At 41.1% G+C, this 18,417-nt stretch overlaps 1 protein-coding gene across 1 annotated transcript in view; it reads left to right on the plus strand.

The window, feature by feature from the left end:
- Positions 1–18,417, plus strand: part of KIAA1549L (KIAA1549 like) — a 137,899-nt gene that overhangs the window by 66,036 nt on the left and 53,446 nt on the right. Inside the window, exons 2-10 of the mRNA XM_072864043.1 lie at positions 400–747; positions 3,586–4,200; positions 5,623–5,735; positions 7,251–7,470; positions 8,507–8,640; positions 11,034–11,196; positions 14,381–14,440; positions 16,012–16,163; positions 17,622–17,793. Coding sequence (XP_072720144.1) covers positions 400–747; positions 3,586–4,200; positions 5,623–5,735; positions 7,251–7,470; positions 8,507–8,640; positions 11,034–11,196; positions 14,381–14,440; positions 16,012–16,163; positions 17,622–17,793 — 1,977 coding nt within the window. The remainder of the gene's footprint in view (positions 1–399; positions 748–3,585; positions 4,201–5,622; positions 5,736–7,250; positions 7,471–8,506; positions 8,641–11,033; positions 11,197–14,380; positions 14,441–16,011; positions 16,164–17,621; positions 17,794–18,417) is intronic.

Consider the following 18,417-nt stretch of genomic DNA (forward strand, 5'->3'; position numbering starts at 1 on the left):
CTGCTTCTAAACCCATCTTCTCATATAATATTTTGACACAGGGTGACTGATGATAACCTCAAGAATTGTCCCAAGCTTAAGAAGGTGTCTTTTAGTATGTTGAACCGTCCTAGTTAAAAGTAGTATTTTGAAATAGTATGGTTTAGGAAGCTTTCCTTGTTCTTCTGTCAGATGAAACGACTTCACGGCTTTATATTCTGTCACATTGTACCTTTCACTGTTTTTTGTGTTTTTCTTTTTTTTTTTAACTTTCTCTGAATTTTTATGCCCTTTAAATACAAAAAACTTTCACTAATTTTACTAAACATAATGCATTTTGTGTTGTGATTTGTTGCAACAAGACAACAACTCCTCTTCCTTTTGGGGAAGAATATACTAATTTTACTTAGTATTTTACAGGTATCGGGCAACAACATATCAACGTTGCTCCTTCTATAGGATCTTTTCCTAATTGGAGATCTATACTGTCACCAACACGGCCTTCCACAGAAACTAAGACTTCCTCGGTAGCTGATATTTCTATGGGACAGACTCTGGAGAATGCAAACTTGCTTCAGATGATAAAAACAACACTGACTGGCACACGTACCAGGACTTCGGATCAAACTCATCTGTCACCCACCCTTTATCAAGGCAGTGGAAACAGTGCATCCCAGGAACCTGCTGAGGTTTCAGCTGAGTTGCCTCTGAGGTCATCATCTCAAGACGCAGATGAAACAGCTGCTGTATCAGGTTTGCCTCAACTTGGTATGTTTGCCACATTGTCCACTACACCATCAGTGACACATTTGAGTACAGCTGTGCCATTTCAGCTAATACCATTAGAAACACTCTCCATTTCAAAAGAAAGCACATCAGGATCAGGCATGCTTGCTGCTGTTCCATCACCATCATTCTCCTCATTGGTAAATCAGTCACCTCATACCATTAACTTTTCTAAACCAGCTGTACTGCCCATCAAAGTGCCTTTGTCTGCAGATCCTGAAGGTTTCTTCAACACAGATTCAGCCAGCTTGCAGGTTAGTGAAAGCAGAAATAGTCTTCTAAGCACGGTCACTGTAGTACCTTCCAGTATGGTGAATCACAGAAAGGGTCCCAAGTTGTTTACGGGTACCATGCCTTTCAATCTCTTTGGATCGACAACAGTGCATTTCACAGAAATAGTGGGAAAAGAGTCTCCTTTAGAAAGGACCTCTTTTTTGTCTGTATACTCTGATATTCCTGTGTCAAAAACATATCAGTCTTCCCTGTCAGTAACTTCCAGAAGCCTGTCACAGTTTCCTAATGAGAGTATGTATAATGTATCTTCTACTGGAGTAAAACCAAACAGTCAGCCATTTAAGGCAGCGTTGACTGACAGAAACAGTGATATCACTCCTCTGTCATCACCAGTTTTTCAGGATAAAGCAGAGGTTCCTACATCAGTCTTCCATCCTGTGGGTACTCCACATCTAATACCCCAAATAAGTCATCCTCAGTCTTCCACAGCACTGACTAATTGCACTACAAGCTCTACCAGTGCACCTTTCATGTCATCAGCTTCCGAGAGCCTGGCTGAGGTCTCCAGCAAAACAGAGAGCACGTCTTCCCTTTCATTGCCAAAATCACTTATTCCAGATGCAAAGCACGCTCGCAATGCAGCGCTGCCAATACAAGCATTTAGAAGTGAAACAGATTTTCTCTTTAGAAATGCAACGCACTCCTCTTCAACAAGCACAAGGTCTCCCTTGCTAACTGAGACAAATTACACCTTTACTAGGATAGCACGCACAAACAGTCCCAGTGCAGCAGCAGCTGATGAGGATACTTTGCAAATCCCTTTGACTGTTTCCTCGCAGCACTCGGTGGTGGCTCTGAATCAGACTTTTGCAGAAGACCTGACTGATGGAGCTTATCAGGCAAACGGCATGCGATTGCCAACTGCTTCTGCACGTACTCTCTCAACTTCTTATGGCTTTCCTGTGGCAAGAACAGCTCAACAGCCTTTCACAAGAAGGGTGACAGCAAAGATGTCCACGAACTTTAATACTGATAGTATTCTGCGTTATGGGTCTCAGCTTTCCAAAGCTTCTCTGGATATCCAAACCAGTAAACTCCCCAAAGGATCAAAGATAGTAGGCACTGTTTTGGAAACAGACATGACTAGTCCCGATCTAGCTGCAGTGCTGTTAATTACTTCCACTACAGGCCTTACAAAACCTGAACCTGCTATCACAAATACATCTGCTACTAGTATCTTTGTGACTGCACATCTCCCACCTGGTGCTGCAGAGAGTCCAGACATAACTGCAAATGAAGACAGAAATATGAGAGTACCCGCTGTTGTGACCCCACGTGCAGAATATTCACCTCCAAGAGCTTTAAATCACTTCACCTCTGGTCAGACTTCACGTTCAGTTGGTAGAAAGCATCTCGCCTCTGTTGTGCCTCCAGCGTGGGGTACGCGGCCATCACTGGTTTCCGTGACAACGGTGATGGAGAGCCACAGCTCCAGCTTTTCTGGGATTTCGAGTGCGGACTCTGAAAGCAATTTAGATCCTGTCGGCTCTCCTGAAGTCACAACTTTGGCTTCTACGTGGACCAATACAGCATTGTTGTCTTCAGCTGGCATTAGTATTCCTTTGGTAAAAACTTCCATCAAAATGGCAATAAGAGAAGTTCCTCCAAGTACTTCTCTGTTGGAAACTGAGTACCATGTGCCATACTCAGTAGTTTCAAGTCTGCAAAAGAAAACAAATACAAATAAGCAGTCACTGTTCTCCACCCCTTCAGCAAACTATACATATGCAAACTCTAGCAAAAACACTTCAAGTTTACCCTTCGCTGGAACAAAGTCAAATAGTTTTCCAGAACTTGATGTAGATGCATTTGCACTGAAAACATCTCCTGTTCAGTATTCATCCTTTGCTACTGCTTTGACAGTGCCTGACCCCCTGCAAAAAAAGCATGGAAGCACAGTTGAAAACGTTGCTAATTTCTTCACTGTTGGAGACGTTAATATCAGTATACACTATGAAGCACCTCTCCGTTTACATGTGCCTCCTGTTAATGATACAGGTGCTTTCCCTAGCTCTCTAGAATCACAAACAACTGATGCTGGAAAGATTACTTTACTGACAAAAACCTTAGGCGCAACACCAGTGTTGGCTTTTCAGCTCACTGACAACTTGACTTTTTTGGCCAGCTATGAAAGCAGTGCCATCCACAGCGTACTGCCAACCGAGTCTTCCTTCCCCATAACCAAGCCTTCTAGCTCAACTCTCTTGCATAGTTTTATTACAGAAGAAGACATTGGTTCTGGAAATCTGCCAGAATTTGCAGATGACCAGTTAGAGTCCTCTGGTTATTTGGTTACAGCTGATAAAAATCCAGCTACATTTAGTGTGGAGGAGTGGGACACAAGTGCTACAAGACATAGTCTAGTTCCCAGTAATATGTCTAATAAAGCTACCAAGGGCATCCCATTGCAAACCCCTACCACCAGTGCTCTGCAGTCAGTCATCATAACTTCTCTCCATGCATCACCAACACCACTAACTTCTCCTTTTTTGTCAACAACCAACTTTACCCATTCTGTCATTACAGTGTTATCTGGAGTATCTTCTGGTGCAATACCTACAGTAGGAACTTCAGAAGCAAAACCACTAACAAGAAAATCATCTCCAGCTTCACCAGTGACAGCTTCTTCCTTCTTTTCTCTAGGCACTGAAAACACACCTTTGCCATCTGTGATGGCTTTAAGCACACCGATACTGACACTAACAAAAAATAACACTGCCACAAGACTGGCATCGGGTCTAAGCTCAGTAGGAACACATACAGATTTTCCTTTTGCAACAAGAAACACAACTGCATCACCTGTGGACATGACAGCTATGCTCATAACCCCTAAAAGCAGCACGGCCACAGCTGCCACACTTGCACCCACAGCACATGTACCAAGGCAGATAGAAACAACAGTAACTGACACCCAGAAGCTCCCAAGCTCAGAAATCACCAAAACGTCAACTCCATATCCACTGACAATTACAGCAGCTTTGACATCTATTACAGCATCAGCGAAAACAACTAGGCTTCCCCCTACTCCAGTGGAAAACACCTCTGCTCCTCCCGAAACCACGGCAGCAGCCGCTTTCGCTAACATGACAGCAGCTCCTCCCCTGGATTGCCGGCTCTCCAGGAACCTGATGGTTAAAACAGGTATGTGGGGCCACTGAATTTGCAGAAAGGACCTCGCTTGTCAATGAGGGGCAACCGCTGATGAGTGGGAAATACACTCAAGTGTCAAAGAATGTGGGGGCACTAGTGATTAATCTGGGGACGACGCTGCTGCACTGACAAACCAGACAGATAAAAGCGGGGTTGCTAGTATAGGGATGGCATTGGCTTTATTTGTAGCTTGGATTTTACAAAGAATGTGTCAAATGAAGTAGTGAGATCAGGTGCTCTGAAGTTCAGTGGGTCACTGCAGGGATCTAGCAGAACCACCTATGCAGAGGGACAACCCCGTATGACACGGTGGTTTGGTCTGTGCTTTGCAGTAAGGCGTCTGTGTCACTGAAGAAGAGAGTGCAGTAACCTGCCTCAGTCTTTGGCTCTGTTTACATATGAATACCTAATTCTGTTTTTATACGAACACCTAATTCTATCATTAAACATTCATTTGAAAATAACGTTTAGCATTTAGAGTTGTACGCTTCAAAAGGGGAGGATTTTGAGCTTTCTATGTGAACGGTACTACTTCTGGCTCTAGCTGTTTTTTTACAGACAGCTTTTCCTTAGCTGTAAGCTGAACTAAAGGGGCCTGGAGAGGTCCCTTGCCCAGGCTTTGTATGGACTCCTTATGGTAGCATGGTGGAGCACGAGAAGATGTGTGTACCTTGGAGATCTCAGCAAAGAAGAATAGCTACATAAAAGGGTTTATGACCTTGTATAGAACTGAATGATACTGGGGACAATGAAATAAGCAGCTTTTAGACCTAACGGGTGTTAGTAGCTGCTAAATATCTACATCGGTATTATGATGAGTACGACAACTATTTCTAAAGATAGAAGTAGCTTGTATACAGTATATGATTGAAAGTACTTAAGTGCAGCTATAAAAATCTTTCTGCAAATTATAAGAGAAAAAGAAAAAGCTAGTCATGATGTTAATAAAGAAAGTATACAGATGCTTCCTAAATTGAAATAATTGTAGTGGTGGAGTAACAGATTTCTTTGTTTATTTAACTCTGGCCCCAAAGGTATGAAGCACACGCTGTTTACGTAGGCCTGCCTGTGCAGCACCGGCTCAGCCCCCTGGCAATGCTGCACCAGTCTATCTGCAGGCAATCGAGTGGCATCATACCTCCCTCAGAATGGCAGCATGGCAAAGACTTGTTGTTGCTAAAGAAATTGCATTAGTTAGACCTCACTTTGGAAACAATGGGCTATTGCCATGGGATGAATAGGGAACTCGGGGATGCTGCTGAGTCCCTGCAGTTCTTGCTCCCATTGGAGCTTCTGCAAATCCTAGCTGCTTTGATGGTCTCCATGCAGCTAGCACAACATAAAACAACTAAAAAAAGCAAACAGTAGCATGGTAATGTCTCAAACCAACACATGGCTTTTTTTGTTCCACAGTTCTGTTTCTGAACACAAGGAGGATGCTGATCAGCAATCCCTTCAAGGAGAGTGTGAGAAAAGGACTCAACCAAGTGCTGAGACAAGCTTTCAACCAAAATGTCAGCGCTCAGGTAAGCATGCTTGGCTTGCCTGCATGATCTCACCGAAACAGCTCTCCCACCAAGAGAATCCCAGCTGGCTGCAGCTCCAGTGGCGTCTCTGGATGCAGGAAGCCTCTTGGAGGGGAGCACCAAGCTTTTCCTATGGAAAGCAGGCATAGGTGTCACCCACTCCGGGCTTTAAAAATATAAGGACCGCTCTAAAGCTTTCGCCATTTTATTTGATGAAGTAGAAGGGAGAAATGCAACTTTCTTTTTGGAAAGTTCTGGGAAACGCCTACTGAGATCAGTTTCCTCCTCCCCTTGCAGCTCAGGAATGACTCTGGTTCACCGTCAGCCAAGTGCTGCTGTGCTCAGCGTGGATCAATTGCAAGAGCAGGGCTGGTAAATGGGGTGTCACTGCTGTCAGTCCGCTCCCTGCTTTGAAAAACCCAGCACCTGACAAGTGCAATTCCACAGGGATGAAAATCCCGAGCAGGGAGAAAGTACATTTTATTGAAAATAAATTAAAGAGATGTGTTCATCACTTTGCAGCTACATTGCACAAAGCTCTGCATTGCTGTGTGATCCACAGACTTAGGTGGATCGCTGGGGCACGCTTCTCTGTGACGCAGGTTTCTGTGCGCTTAGGCAGGGGTTTGTGCTGAGTCCAAGGCTGTTTGTTATGAGTTATACTCACCAAGCCACTGTGAAGGAAAAAAAGTAATTTTGCTTTTTATAAAAGTAATTTGTCCCCATGCTCCATTGCTTCAAGTTTGGATGATGTTAGTTGGTTGGGGAATCGTATGTTCCTGAGTCTCAGCAGCAGCAATGAAAACTCTCAGACTTATTCCCCCACCTTCTTGTAAACCTGAGAGAAGCTGCCTTTTTCTAATGGAGGAAACCAGCTAAAACTTAGTGTGGAGGACCAGTTCCAGGGTTTAAACTTTTTGGAAAATACAGAATTGCGAGGTAAAACTCAACTCATGTTTTGGCTCACAGTGTGTTCATTCTTGTGGTTTGTCATTTCTAATCATATAGGTGATGGCTTAACCATCTGGGACAGTATAGGAAAAATAGTATAGAAGAGACAGTTGAGGTTGAAGAATCATATATTGGAAACTTGTCTTTCAAAAATTTGTCTCCAAACCTGCAATGACAGACACATGCACAAAGTCAGTGAACTTCAGGTATGAAGTAGGAGCTGGATGTTCTCTGGATTCTCTGTATTTTTACATTCATAAGTAAAATGTCGCAGTATATATACATGAGTGAAGCTCCAGTCTAAATTAGAGGTACATGAGCTCTGATAGCAATACTGCACTGCTTCAATTCAGAGCACGTTTTGTATGGGCTGGGTCTAAAGCTCCCTGAGCAGTTCTGCTAATATTATGTCTGATATGACACTAACTGATCCTGTAGGGTTTATAGAGGATTACAGGATAAAAACCCTGCAAGGGAGCTATATTCAGGACGAGAAGTCCCATCAAATAGTGGTTGAACTGCAAATAAAATAATAATAAAAAATGTTTCCCTGTGTGTTTTTAGGTTGAAATCCTGGAGCAATCAAATAACGTAACAGTTGGTTACTACGTTACACGAGGCAGACTGGTTTTTATGCCAGCTGCTGTAATTGAAAGGCTTCTCGCGTACGGCATTAGCAACGCCACAGCAGACATAAAGCAGCATGTACCACATCTCCAGTCCGTGGCAGCCCTGGCCTTGCCGTGGATGCCCCTTCCTGCGTACCATTTCCAGCTGAAAACAGGTGAGCGAGCTCCTGCCTGCCCGCGCCCAGGGCTGTGCGTGTGTGATAACGGTTCAGTGCATAAGGATGACGCTTCTCCTCCCCTTTGCTGTCCTGCCTCAGCCCCTGCTCTCCGGCACAGCAGCAGGACAAGCTCTGCTTTGGTTTCACGTGTTGATGTTCCTGGCGCAAGCAGGACAGCTGGCGTGTACGTCCCTGTCCTGCGCGGTGCTCTGCTGTGAAATGAAGTGGCATCGCGTTAGGGACGAGTCACGCCAATATGCTTGACTAAGACTTGGTGTTTGATTAAGATGGACTTTAATCGGCGGGTTGTGCAGTAACCTGTGCATTTCTTTTGAGGACGATCAGATGAGAAACATGACTATATGATGTATGTATATGTTGCTCTGGCTGGACCCATTGGATTTGACGTAGGTCCCAGCTGTCTGACCCAGGGTCGCTGTGTAACCCCTCTGTCCTGTAGCAAGCATCAGCGCAGAGCAGTTGCAGTGCAGCAGAACAGTATAAGCTACGAGAGGGCAGAGAGTGCTGTAAAACAACGTATTCAGTTGTGAAAAGATGTCTTTATGTGTGTGCTTACGTGTCTATATACACATACCTATTGCAATTACCCAGTTAAGTATATTTTTCCTAGCACAAACAGCATGGGAATCAATATTATGATTGATTATATCTTGCAAGAGCAAATGACCTGCAAGATTTAAGAGTATAACTTGCATTTTAGAATGATTTCACTTACTGCCTGGCTCTGAGTAAGTATTTGTACAGTGAACTGGTCTTACCATCTTATATATCACTGCAGAAACAATCTCCATTTGTTTGTGGAAAGTATCAGCTCTAATAATGCAATTTAGTTCTTACATTTTGTCTTAATTAAGGCTAGTTTAGTGCAGTGCTTGAATGACATAAACTGATCTTATGTGGCATTATTTTCACCTGCTTAATTTGTAAATAGGTCATCTTGCTGTCAGACATTACAGGAATTATGCAACCAGGAATAATTTGTCCACATACAAATACGTTGTTCCTTTTCCAGAGCTGCAGTTTGTGGGTCAAACAGACAATATACAGTCATGCAAATTTGTTCAGACCATGGAGCAACGGTTACAGAGAGCGTTTCAGGATGCTGAAAGAAAGGTCTTAAACACCAGCAACAACTTAACAGTTCAGGTACAACGTTGTGTGCTTTGCCTGTGCCTGTTGCCAGACTCTGGGTTAATCTTTCCTATGTATATGCTTGTATTTCAACATAATGTCTTTGTTAGTCACTATTAAAGTAAGTTTATGCTTTCATCTGAAACAATTGTTTTATTTATTGCAGGAAAACTTAAAAATGCATGATTTATAGAAGACTGTTACTGTTATTTTCATTAATTTGAATTTTACTGTCTGCAGTTAAATAATTTAAGTGGAATTCTAATAAAAATAAATACATAAAAATATTCTTCCAAATGTATATTTTTACTGAATATGTTATTCTGACATATCAGTTGTTCTTAGTGAGGCTATTCAGGTATAGTGTCATGCATAGCTGTTTGTAAGATCTAAGCTAATGGAAATATTTCTTTTTTTGTGTGCATTCCATTTCCACACTCACAGACCCAAATTCACTATTAAGGGCCTGATTTTTGCAGAACTTCTTATGTTTAGTGGGCCAACACCCTTATGCTCTGCGCCATACTTCAGGAATAAATAAATTATCCTCTGGGTGATATATGATATGTATTTGACGTGATAAAACTCTGTGTATGGACTTGCGCTCCTCAGAATAGTGTGCATGTAGCTTACCAGAGAGAGGAAATTGGTCATCAGAGCTCTGCTTAGTTACTTTGGTACTGTCTCTTGTAAGCTTGTGTTCAAATTGGAGGAGCTCAGAGAGGCAGAAAAGTGCATGGCAAGAGATGACCTACTACAGTAGGTAAAGTGATTATCAAGCTTTTCATTAGCTGGACCTATGATGCTGAGGGGACCTTCTTGGTGGCTAATTTGCTCACAGAAGAAGTTGTAGATCTTGAAAAGTGCTGAGTCAATTTTGTAAAGAGCCCTAGAAGAAGGTGATAGTTGTGGGTTTTGTGGGTATTGCCAACTTAGGAAGTGATAGGATGGAGGTCTTGGAGGCAAGATATAAACTGGGAAGTAAGAGGCTCAAGGTTGTGATCTTTGTTGTAATTTTTTCTGAAATTATTCCAGTACCATGCAAAGGACTAAGTCAGTGCAACAGAATATAGTACGAGGGTTTTAGATTAATTACAAACTGAGGAACAGTTCTGGAGCAGATTCAGAAAAGGTGTTGTGGCACTGCAAGAGTAGAGAGAACGGCAGCAACATGGGTAAAAGGCATGTAACGACTTCCATGCAAGGAGAAATTAAATTGGTCATGGTTCTCCAACCATGAGTGGTGTCAATCAGGAGTGATCATTTAGAGTTTCCCATAACAGAACTACTCAGGTTTAAATAAAAAGAAAAATCCTCTCACATAGTGGGTAATAAGGTCTTGAAGATGGCCAGATGTAAATGGAGAAAAAGTATGGAAGTTACAAAAAGCAATTGGCCAAACATATAGAATAAAAAGTCATCAACCCTTTTTAAACCCAAGCATATAATTTATGGCTCAGAACATAGCTGTGGGCTAACCTTACACTGTGGAAGAGAGTCGTTTCTTCTTGCCCTGTGGTCATTCTCCAACCATCTGCTCCTGGCCATTTTTAAGTCGATGTTGGCTAGGCAGACCTTTGGTCTGACCTCGAATTCTTCTTCTGAGGCTTTATTATACCATGTTTAATGTTTTTACTTAGTGATCCAAATCATAAAAATGGGGTATTTAAATAACATTAATGAATGCTGTTTGCCCTACCTCTACAGTATCAGTAGCCGAAAAACAGCCCTCTTGTCCTGGGGCATGAGTGTTCTGAGAAAACATGTTTTTTCCATTCCTGCCCTGCCTTTGCCTCTCTGCTTCCTACATAAAACTGGTGTTTGAGGATCGATCCAGTAGGCACTAAATAGAATTGGTCCTTAAATGCAGTCATCAGATTTGGGCTCAGGAAGAGACTGGCATAGTCACTGGCTATGTCACTGGCTAAAGTGGGGAGGAGAGCTGGTAATCGTATGATGCTAGGAACAGAAGAGACATGATATCCCTTTATTTCATGTGCAAAAGGTATATGTCTAGATAACTGCATTAGGAAGGCAGCAAAAAGAGCAAGACATACAGGCCTAATTCTTCTGCATCAAATACTGAACAGTTTTTTTCTGATAAGCATCCTCTCCCTCATCTTACATCTCCTGGTAAAAAACAGGGAAAACTATTTTCAGTCCTGACTGCACCTTTTCTGCCTGCTGCTGTCCTCCAGCAACTCTGCATGTGCTAAAGTAGCAATTAAAGTATCACGATCTGCTTTACACTATCATGTTGAGTGAGCTGTACCTAACCCATTGTTCAAGTTAACTTCTTCCCAGTTTGTTTGCAGTGGTTTTGGGGTTTTTTTTGTTGGCTTTTTCCTTTTCTTTTTTCCAGCTGAGCTGCAACACAGCTACACATTATTTCTTTACCTCTGTTTCAGATTTTGAACACCTCCAATGTCTCCCAAGCTGTCACTCTGTTTTATGTAGTGAACAATCAAAGCACAACTCTAAATGGCACTATTTCCAGCAACCTTCTTAATCAGCTGTCAGCTGAGCTGGTGGGTTTCTATCTAACCTACCCGCCTCTCACCATTGCAGAATGTAAGTATGCGCTTCCCAGCACACAGCTCCTTAAGATTAGCCAGCATTGGGCTTTTGCTTTGCAAGCACTATAAGCTTTGTCGTCAAGCTCACAGATTGTAGGTGTTTTTGCTGACTGCTTTTTAAACTTTTTTTTTTAAAACAAAAAAAATAGAGGGGGGGGTTAGGTGGGGAGATGTTCTGGGTTCAGTGTTTACTTCGGCTGCTAGAAACAGTGGCAGATAATTAAGAAAAACACATGTATGCTGTCATTAATAAAAAAAATGCCTGTGCCAGGTTCCAAACAAAATAAATTTGTAGTTTTATGTAAAACAAACCACAGAATTTCCCCAATTCTCCATTTCAGGAAAACTTAGCGCAGCACAAAGTTCATCTTCAGCATAGCCCTTTACTGCTGTGTAAGACTCAGCCCCCAGTGCTTGCTCCAGTTGCAGGGGCTTGGTAGCACGCTTTGAGTGTGTGTTTGGATAGTGGATGAGCATTATCTACGCTTCTCTGTTTAAAAAGTTGTTGGTGTATTTGCTGAACTTCATCCTCAGTTTAAAATGTGGTCTAAGCACTTTAGCATCAATAATTTGCTTGCCTTTCATTATTATGAAGAGTCAGAGGTACAGAGAGCGAGAGAAAGTTGTGTGTCTGGGCAGCCTGTGCGGCATATATGCTCTCTGACTCTGCTTGCTAATTTCTCTAAAATGAATAAAGGGACAAGACATTTGATTATGGGGATTTCTGTTTAATCTGCTTGTTAAACTTGGTATGTGAAATTAAGCTCACTGTAGAGCTGGGTTATCCGTTCACTGGAGGAGATCAGTGTTCACTGGAAGTGAGAGGGACGTGCTGCGTACTTCGGTGCATGGTAATGGACTCTGGTTAAGGAAAGGCAGATTTCACCTGATCTCACTGTGTGTAAATCTTCACGAGATGCTTGTTAAAATTGAAATACTGCGCTCAAATACCAGTAAAGATCTGGTTAGGCTTCTGGTAGCTATCAAACTCACTTAAGGCTAAGGGATGGAGTAGTTTGTAATTTTTCATTTCGCAAGTATGGAAATAATCGGGCACATAAGGATAGAGCCAAATATGTCTTTATGATGAGAACACTGAACTGAGTGGATTTGTAGCTTTAGGTAAAATTATTAAGGTGCTTGTTCATTTTCTGATTCTAAGAAAAAGCAGAACCAGGCTGCTGGAAAGTGAGCACTGGGGAAAACACAAGTTACCTTTTTTGTCAGTCCATTTTATTTTCAAACAGCCCAACAGCAGAGTAATTATCTTGTACAGTTCTTCATCAGTTACTTGCACAACGAGCACTCTGCTGTCTGTGGGGTAAGTGGGCACTCTCCGGTGCGAGGCAGTCAGGAATCACAGCTAACTCCGGTGATTGTGCAAATTCTTGAAAAAGGAGGAGCATACATTATTCTTGAGGCACCACCTATCTAAATCAGATATTTGCAAACAAACAGGTGAAACTGTCCCATGATGAGTTATTGCACTGCGTCGGTGCACTTTTGAATCAGACTTTCCAACACAGGGTAAGAGACACGTCTCCGGGTAGGCTTGCATTTTCATCAAGTCTTTCCACAGACAAGGGGAGGTGGAGGGAGGCTGTTGACAACGGATGTGCTTGGGGACCTAGGAAGGGATGTAGACCATTCATCATGAGACAGCTCCTTCCTTTTTGTGGCTGGCGGGTGAGCCTGTCCGAAGAGTGCCCTGCGTGCAGGACTTGTCTTCACACGCCATCCAGGAGCACTAGGAGAAAGCCCAAGGAACTTTTGATGATGGCTGCGATCGGTTCAAGTGTTTGGCCTCCAAAATAGGCCTGTTGCATAGGAAAAGGACTATGGTGCTTCTCACAAAGGCAATACAGGCATATGCTTGGTAGTCAGGAGCTGTGAAAAGCCATTTGTCACACAGTAATAGTCTTGTGTGGTATTGCAGTTCTCTGCTGATCCACGCACATGGTGAACTGGCCCGATAAAGTCTTTAGCTAGTGCTCCTTTAACAATGAATGGCTTATATTTCATTTTGGAGTTCTTGGTTTTATTCCCAGTGCAGCAGGTATACTGTAAACTCATGAACTTAATGCGCACATAGTGTTTATGGCTTCAGACTGATCGAGTGTCCGATGAAATGTTTACTTTGAAAAGTGTTTGATGCTTATTCATGTGGCAGTGCAGTTGTTTCAGTTTACCAAATAAATACTGCTGCTGTTCTCAGAGTGTGTTATTTCCCAGTAGACTCTGGCGGCTCCTCCAGAGCCTTCGCAGTCTGCTGTGGAAATGCGCAGCTCAGGACATGCCGTGAAATCCCTCCTCAAAAGCAGTTACTGTGCATAGTCAGATGCTTTGCAATGTTTACTATTTCAAGCCACTTTGGAGTTTAAAAATCAGGGTAACTCAGTAGCAGTGTATCAGCATGCAAGGCATGGATATTTTCTGAATTAAGTTCCAAGTGTTAATGCTTTCCACGTTACATAAATCTATTGAAAAAATGCTGAGCTGTATAATGAATTAGCAGCATATTGACCTTTACAGCCTAACGCACTTTGGAGATGGAAAAGCTAACAAAAGGCATCAAAATGGCAAACATTAGTTTCTCTCACATATAAGCACATATGGTAGTAACACCTTAAATGGTGCAGAGCGAGAGAGTGAGAGTACCGCACTTTAAGGTGTGTTCACAGTTTCATTAGTCTCGTTTGTAATTCATGTGGAACTGCATGGAATCTGATCCTTGTTAAGTTTAATATTATTTTAGGTTAAAATTGTGGTCTGGGTTAAGTAAGGATTAAATCACAGAATCACCATAGAATCTCCTCTTGTTTTCCCCAGGGGATTACTCACAGGGAGAAAGCAGCAGAAATGTATATAACAGGCACATGCATGTTACCTATCATTTTTAGTAACGGGCAATCCTGGGCTTTGCCCCAGACAATGTACCAGCCAGTGTTTTGGCAATAGATCTATGTTCTACTTTGTATGGCAGCGCTAGTACTGTTTGCACTTGATGTCCTTTTTCAGACAGAAAGAGAACTTGTAACCCTGAAAATTATGCCTCTAGATCTCCTCCTGGGCCATAGTTCAATTTTATTTATCACTGTCTGGTTAACCAAATAGTTTTGGGACATATAATGTATAGGATGTTGGGATATTATGACATAATTTCAACTTTTATTTTAAAGCTTTGGAGTATCCAAACCTTGATGTCTCAGAGTCAACTAGAGACTACTGGGTGATAACAGGTACTTTTTAACCTCCTTCCCTCCTCCGTGCACTTCAGATAATATTTTTTAGTGCTCGATTATATAAACACATAGGTGCAGTAATTTTACACAGAAATAAGTGGCTGCCCATTGAACCTGCCTGTTGCATTCAACTGGGCAAATGTATTTGAAGTTACTCTAGGGCATAACTGTGATTTGTTATCTTAAACAGAGACATCTCCTGGGCCCAGCACTCACCTCAGAATTTATGCCACTTTGGTTTAAGCACTTCTGAGAGCAGCATTATCTTCTCAGAGTTTAAAAACACAAATAGGCTTTTTTTTCTTCTCTTCTCCTGGGACTTGGATTTAAATCTGAAATCAAAAGAGGCTTGTAGACATAATCCAGAAAAAAAGGTGATCTGCTAAACTGAAGAAGTTTGTTACGATTTGCTGACACTGTCTGGGCCCAGGAATTTTTGCATCTTTCACCTGAAGCATTAAGCACATAACTTTCTGTTGGTGGAAAAGAAGGTGCAGAGTATGCTATTAGGCTTCAAAATACTTGTCTTATCACAGTCATTTTACTGGTATCACATTCTCATTCACAATCATTTTGACTTTAGAAGTGATAACTGGGCAAGAAAGAGACCCTTTCCCCCAGACATCTCTGAGTGAGTAGATACCAAAGCCTTTCTGATCGGTGTGTCTGTAGCTGGAATTGTTTGATACTCAGGAGAGCAAGAGAAAAGGAGCCTGACATGAAATGGATTAAACTCTACACTCTCCTTCCAAAAGCCAGTGTGGTTTGGTGTCTGTTATATCTATTCATAATTTTGAGATAAACAATAAGTTTATGCAGAGATTATGATCCTCTGAAGGGAGTGGTACAGCTCGACCCCATGAACCTGATACTCCATTTCTTGCCTTTGTGCGCTTACTGCAATGGAGTATCATTGATATTACAATGGAAATGCTGTTTGCAAAAAAATCATGATGGTGCCAAAAGATTTTTTTAAACAATATTGAAAAATCATACATTTGTATGAATTAAATTAGCATACCATATCATTTATTTGAACTTTATGTAAGTTCAGTGTCCTCTTAATTTTACATTCATTTTTACTTAGGAAACGTTTATTTGGTTTTCAGTGCTCTCAAACATATAGTGTTTTGTTTCAGAGTTGTACAAAATTCTAATTTCAGATTTCAAAACTGCTGGACGAAAAAACTGTCATTTAGTTAACAGGAGCATCTGGCAGTAAGCATAAAAACTGACAGCTCTCGAATAGGTTTTCACTTACTTTTTACGTTGAAGATCATAGATCAGGTGCTTCCTGGAGCCGTTTGGGTAAACTGAAGGCCTAAAAGTTTTTGGAGGATTTTATTCTCTGAAACATCGTTGACATTATCTGAGAACAACAGTGCAGAGGCTGAAACAGAAGCACATTATATCCCCATTGGGAATTACTGAGGGGGTGGAACAGTGTCCAGTCATTTTTCTTCTAAGCTAGGTAGTACATCCCTGTCCCAAACTGCCCTGCAGACCATGTGTTACTTAATCTGTCCATGTAAAATGTGCTGATATGTGATTTTTCTTCATTCCCACAGTTATTCAAGGGGTTGATATTGCATTACTGGGACTGAACAATCAGAGCTTTGCAAGATTAATGGAGCAGCGTTTGGCCCCACTGTTTATGATGTCCCATCAGCAAGGAAGACGATTCAAACGTGCCACTACTGTGGGCAGCTACACTGTGCAGGTGGTCAATGCGACATCGGTTGCGCCTAGATATGTGTTGAAAAAAGGGCTTTGTTTGCATGTGTACTGCCTCAATTTGTGTGCAAAACTGTTTAACTGGGTTGAGATTTCCCGTCTTTTTTCATGAATACCAAAGCAGCGAGTGCAGTATGCATGGCATTACTGACGGGTTTCTTTTTCTGCAGTCAGCCATGTTTGCATGCCTCTCATCTTCTAGAAATTGTTATTAGTTAGTCAGTGTTAATAAACATTTTCTCTTTGGTTGCTATGAGGATTGGTACAAAGTACATATTTTAGCCTAAAGTCTCGTATTCAGCATAATGAAGAGTTCCAGGCGTTTGTTCTTAAATTAAAAAAGTTTCCTAGGTATTCCTTTCCTAGGTAACTCAGTAAAGCTACAACTTCTTTTTTCTTTTTGTTGGAAAAAAAAAATATACGAAACAGTCTTTATACAGGGTTAGTAATCAAATCATGTGGCCACAGATCACATTATGAAATAGACATTTTGGTCCTGAGTAATTTATTAATCATCTTTCTCTTATTTAGCAACATTTCCCAATCGGTTTTTTGAAATGATCTTATTTTGTTTTCTCAGTAATTTAGCCAACTGATGCTGGTTGTTGGGGATTCAAACAGGATCTGTCTTCAAAAATTGCATGACAAGTTACTTTTTTTTTTAATTACATGATGGTTTTCAAGAATTGCTTGTTGTGAGACATAAAAACAAATTACTACTTTTCTCGTTTGCCCACAGTTCTGTGTGTTTTCCCACTGAAAGAATTTAAAAGAAGGAACATGTTTTACTTGCCAAAAGTGTAAACCTTCCTAAAATTTTCCATGAAAACATGACACATTTTAGACCATAACATAATGGAGAACAACCACAAAACTCCTTCCTCTCATCATTAGAGGGTGTTTGACACTTCCTCTACTCTCAGGAAAGATAGACGTACAATGTAAAAATTCTGCTGGTGTTCTGCAGAATAAAATGGAAAAAGCATGGTTCTCTTTATTGTCAGCCTGGGATCAAAAATAATTAGTATAGAAGTAAAATGTGAGGGAATTTTTCAACTGCGATATGCCAGCAAAGTATAATTTTTCAATATTAGGACAGATTTTAAGAAATCCCTCTTTACAGAGGACTGTAATGTCCAAACATTTGATCCTTTCCTCCTTTTTACTGCATGCTTTTCTTAGTATAGGGTTTTACTTTAGGATTATGTTTAAAAAATTTTTAAGAATGCAGTCAGTCCTCACTAATTTTAATAGCCTAGACTATGAAGAGGAGAAGCCCTGATCCTATGGGAATATCTGCATGGAGCTTATCCTTATATGGGGTCTTGAAGGTTCCCTCTGTGCACTGCCTCCAAGTAGCTTCTGGCAGGTTTTGCAATGGTATAATACAAACAGAGTTTATTTCACTTTCTCTCGTTTTCTTTTTTTTTTTTTTTCCTGAAAGATGGTAAAAATCCAACGTATTCCAGGACCCAAGGAGCCGGCTGAACTGACATACTATACTTTATACAACGGGAAACCTTTGCTGGGCACTGCAGCTGCCAAAATTTTGAGTACTGTTGACTCCCAGAGGATGGCCTTGACACTAGGTTATGTTATTCAAGTTCAAGCTGATCGTAAGAGTTCTTTTAAAAATTCTCTGGTTTAGTCCTTTTTTTTTCTTTTTTTTTTTTTTTTGTTTTTCCTTTCTTTCTTTGTGAAAACACCAGTGTAGGTGTGGGGAGCCTCCATTGATCACACAGATAATTTTCAGCTGTATCTTTCTGAGCAGCTGCTTAAGTCAGGCTGCTTTTTTTCATATGGAATACAGACTAATCTTTTATTGTAGTACATCAAAGCTATATATCAACTGTTATTTAGCCAATCACTGTAAACTCTACTGTATGACTAACTTTACACACATACACTTCTATGAACTGAACAACTTTATGCAACTGTAAAGTCAGAATTAATTCTGATGCTAATGAAACCATGACACCACAGGCTAATGGCTGCTGGGGCTAAATTGCTATTCAAATAACTTGGCCCAAAGTAAAATGTGGGGGCTATCAAGATGTCCCTTATTTTTGACTTGTTCAAAATAATGTAGATTATTTATATCTCAGAGGGATTTTTTTTTTTAAATAATCATTTTCACCAAGAGTTTTGTAAAGTGCATGACATGGTTGTTAAAGATATTGTTTAGATACAAATCAGAAAAGTGAAGTTGGACGCAACTACTTATGTGTATGGGCAATTTT

This window comes from Ciconia boyciana, chromosome 6 (genome assembly GCF_034638445.1).
Source record: "Ciconia boyciana chromosome 6, ASM3463844v1, whole genome shotgun sequence".
In the NCBI taxonomy this organism is placed as follows: domain Eukaryota; kingdom Metazoa; phylum Chordata; class Aves; order Ciconiiformes; family Ciconiidae; genus Ciconia; species Ciconia boyciana.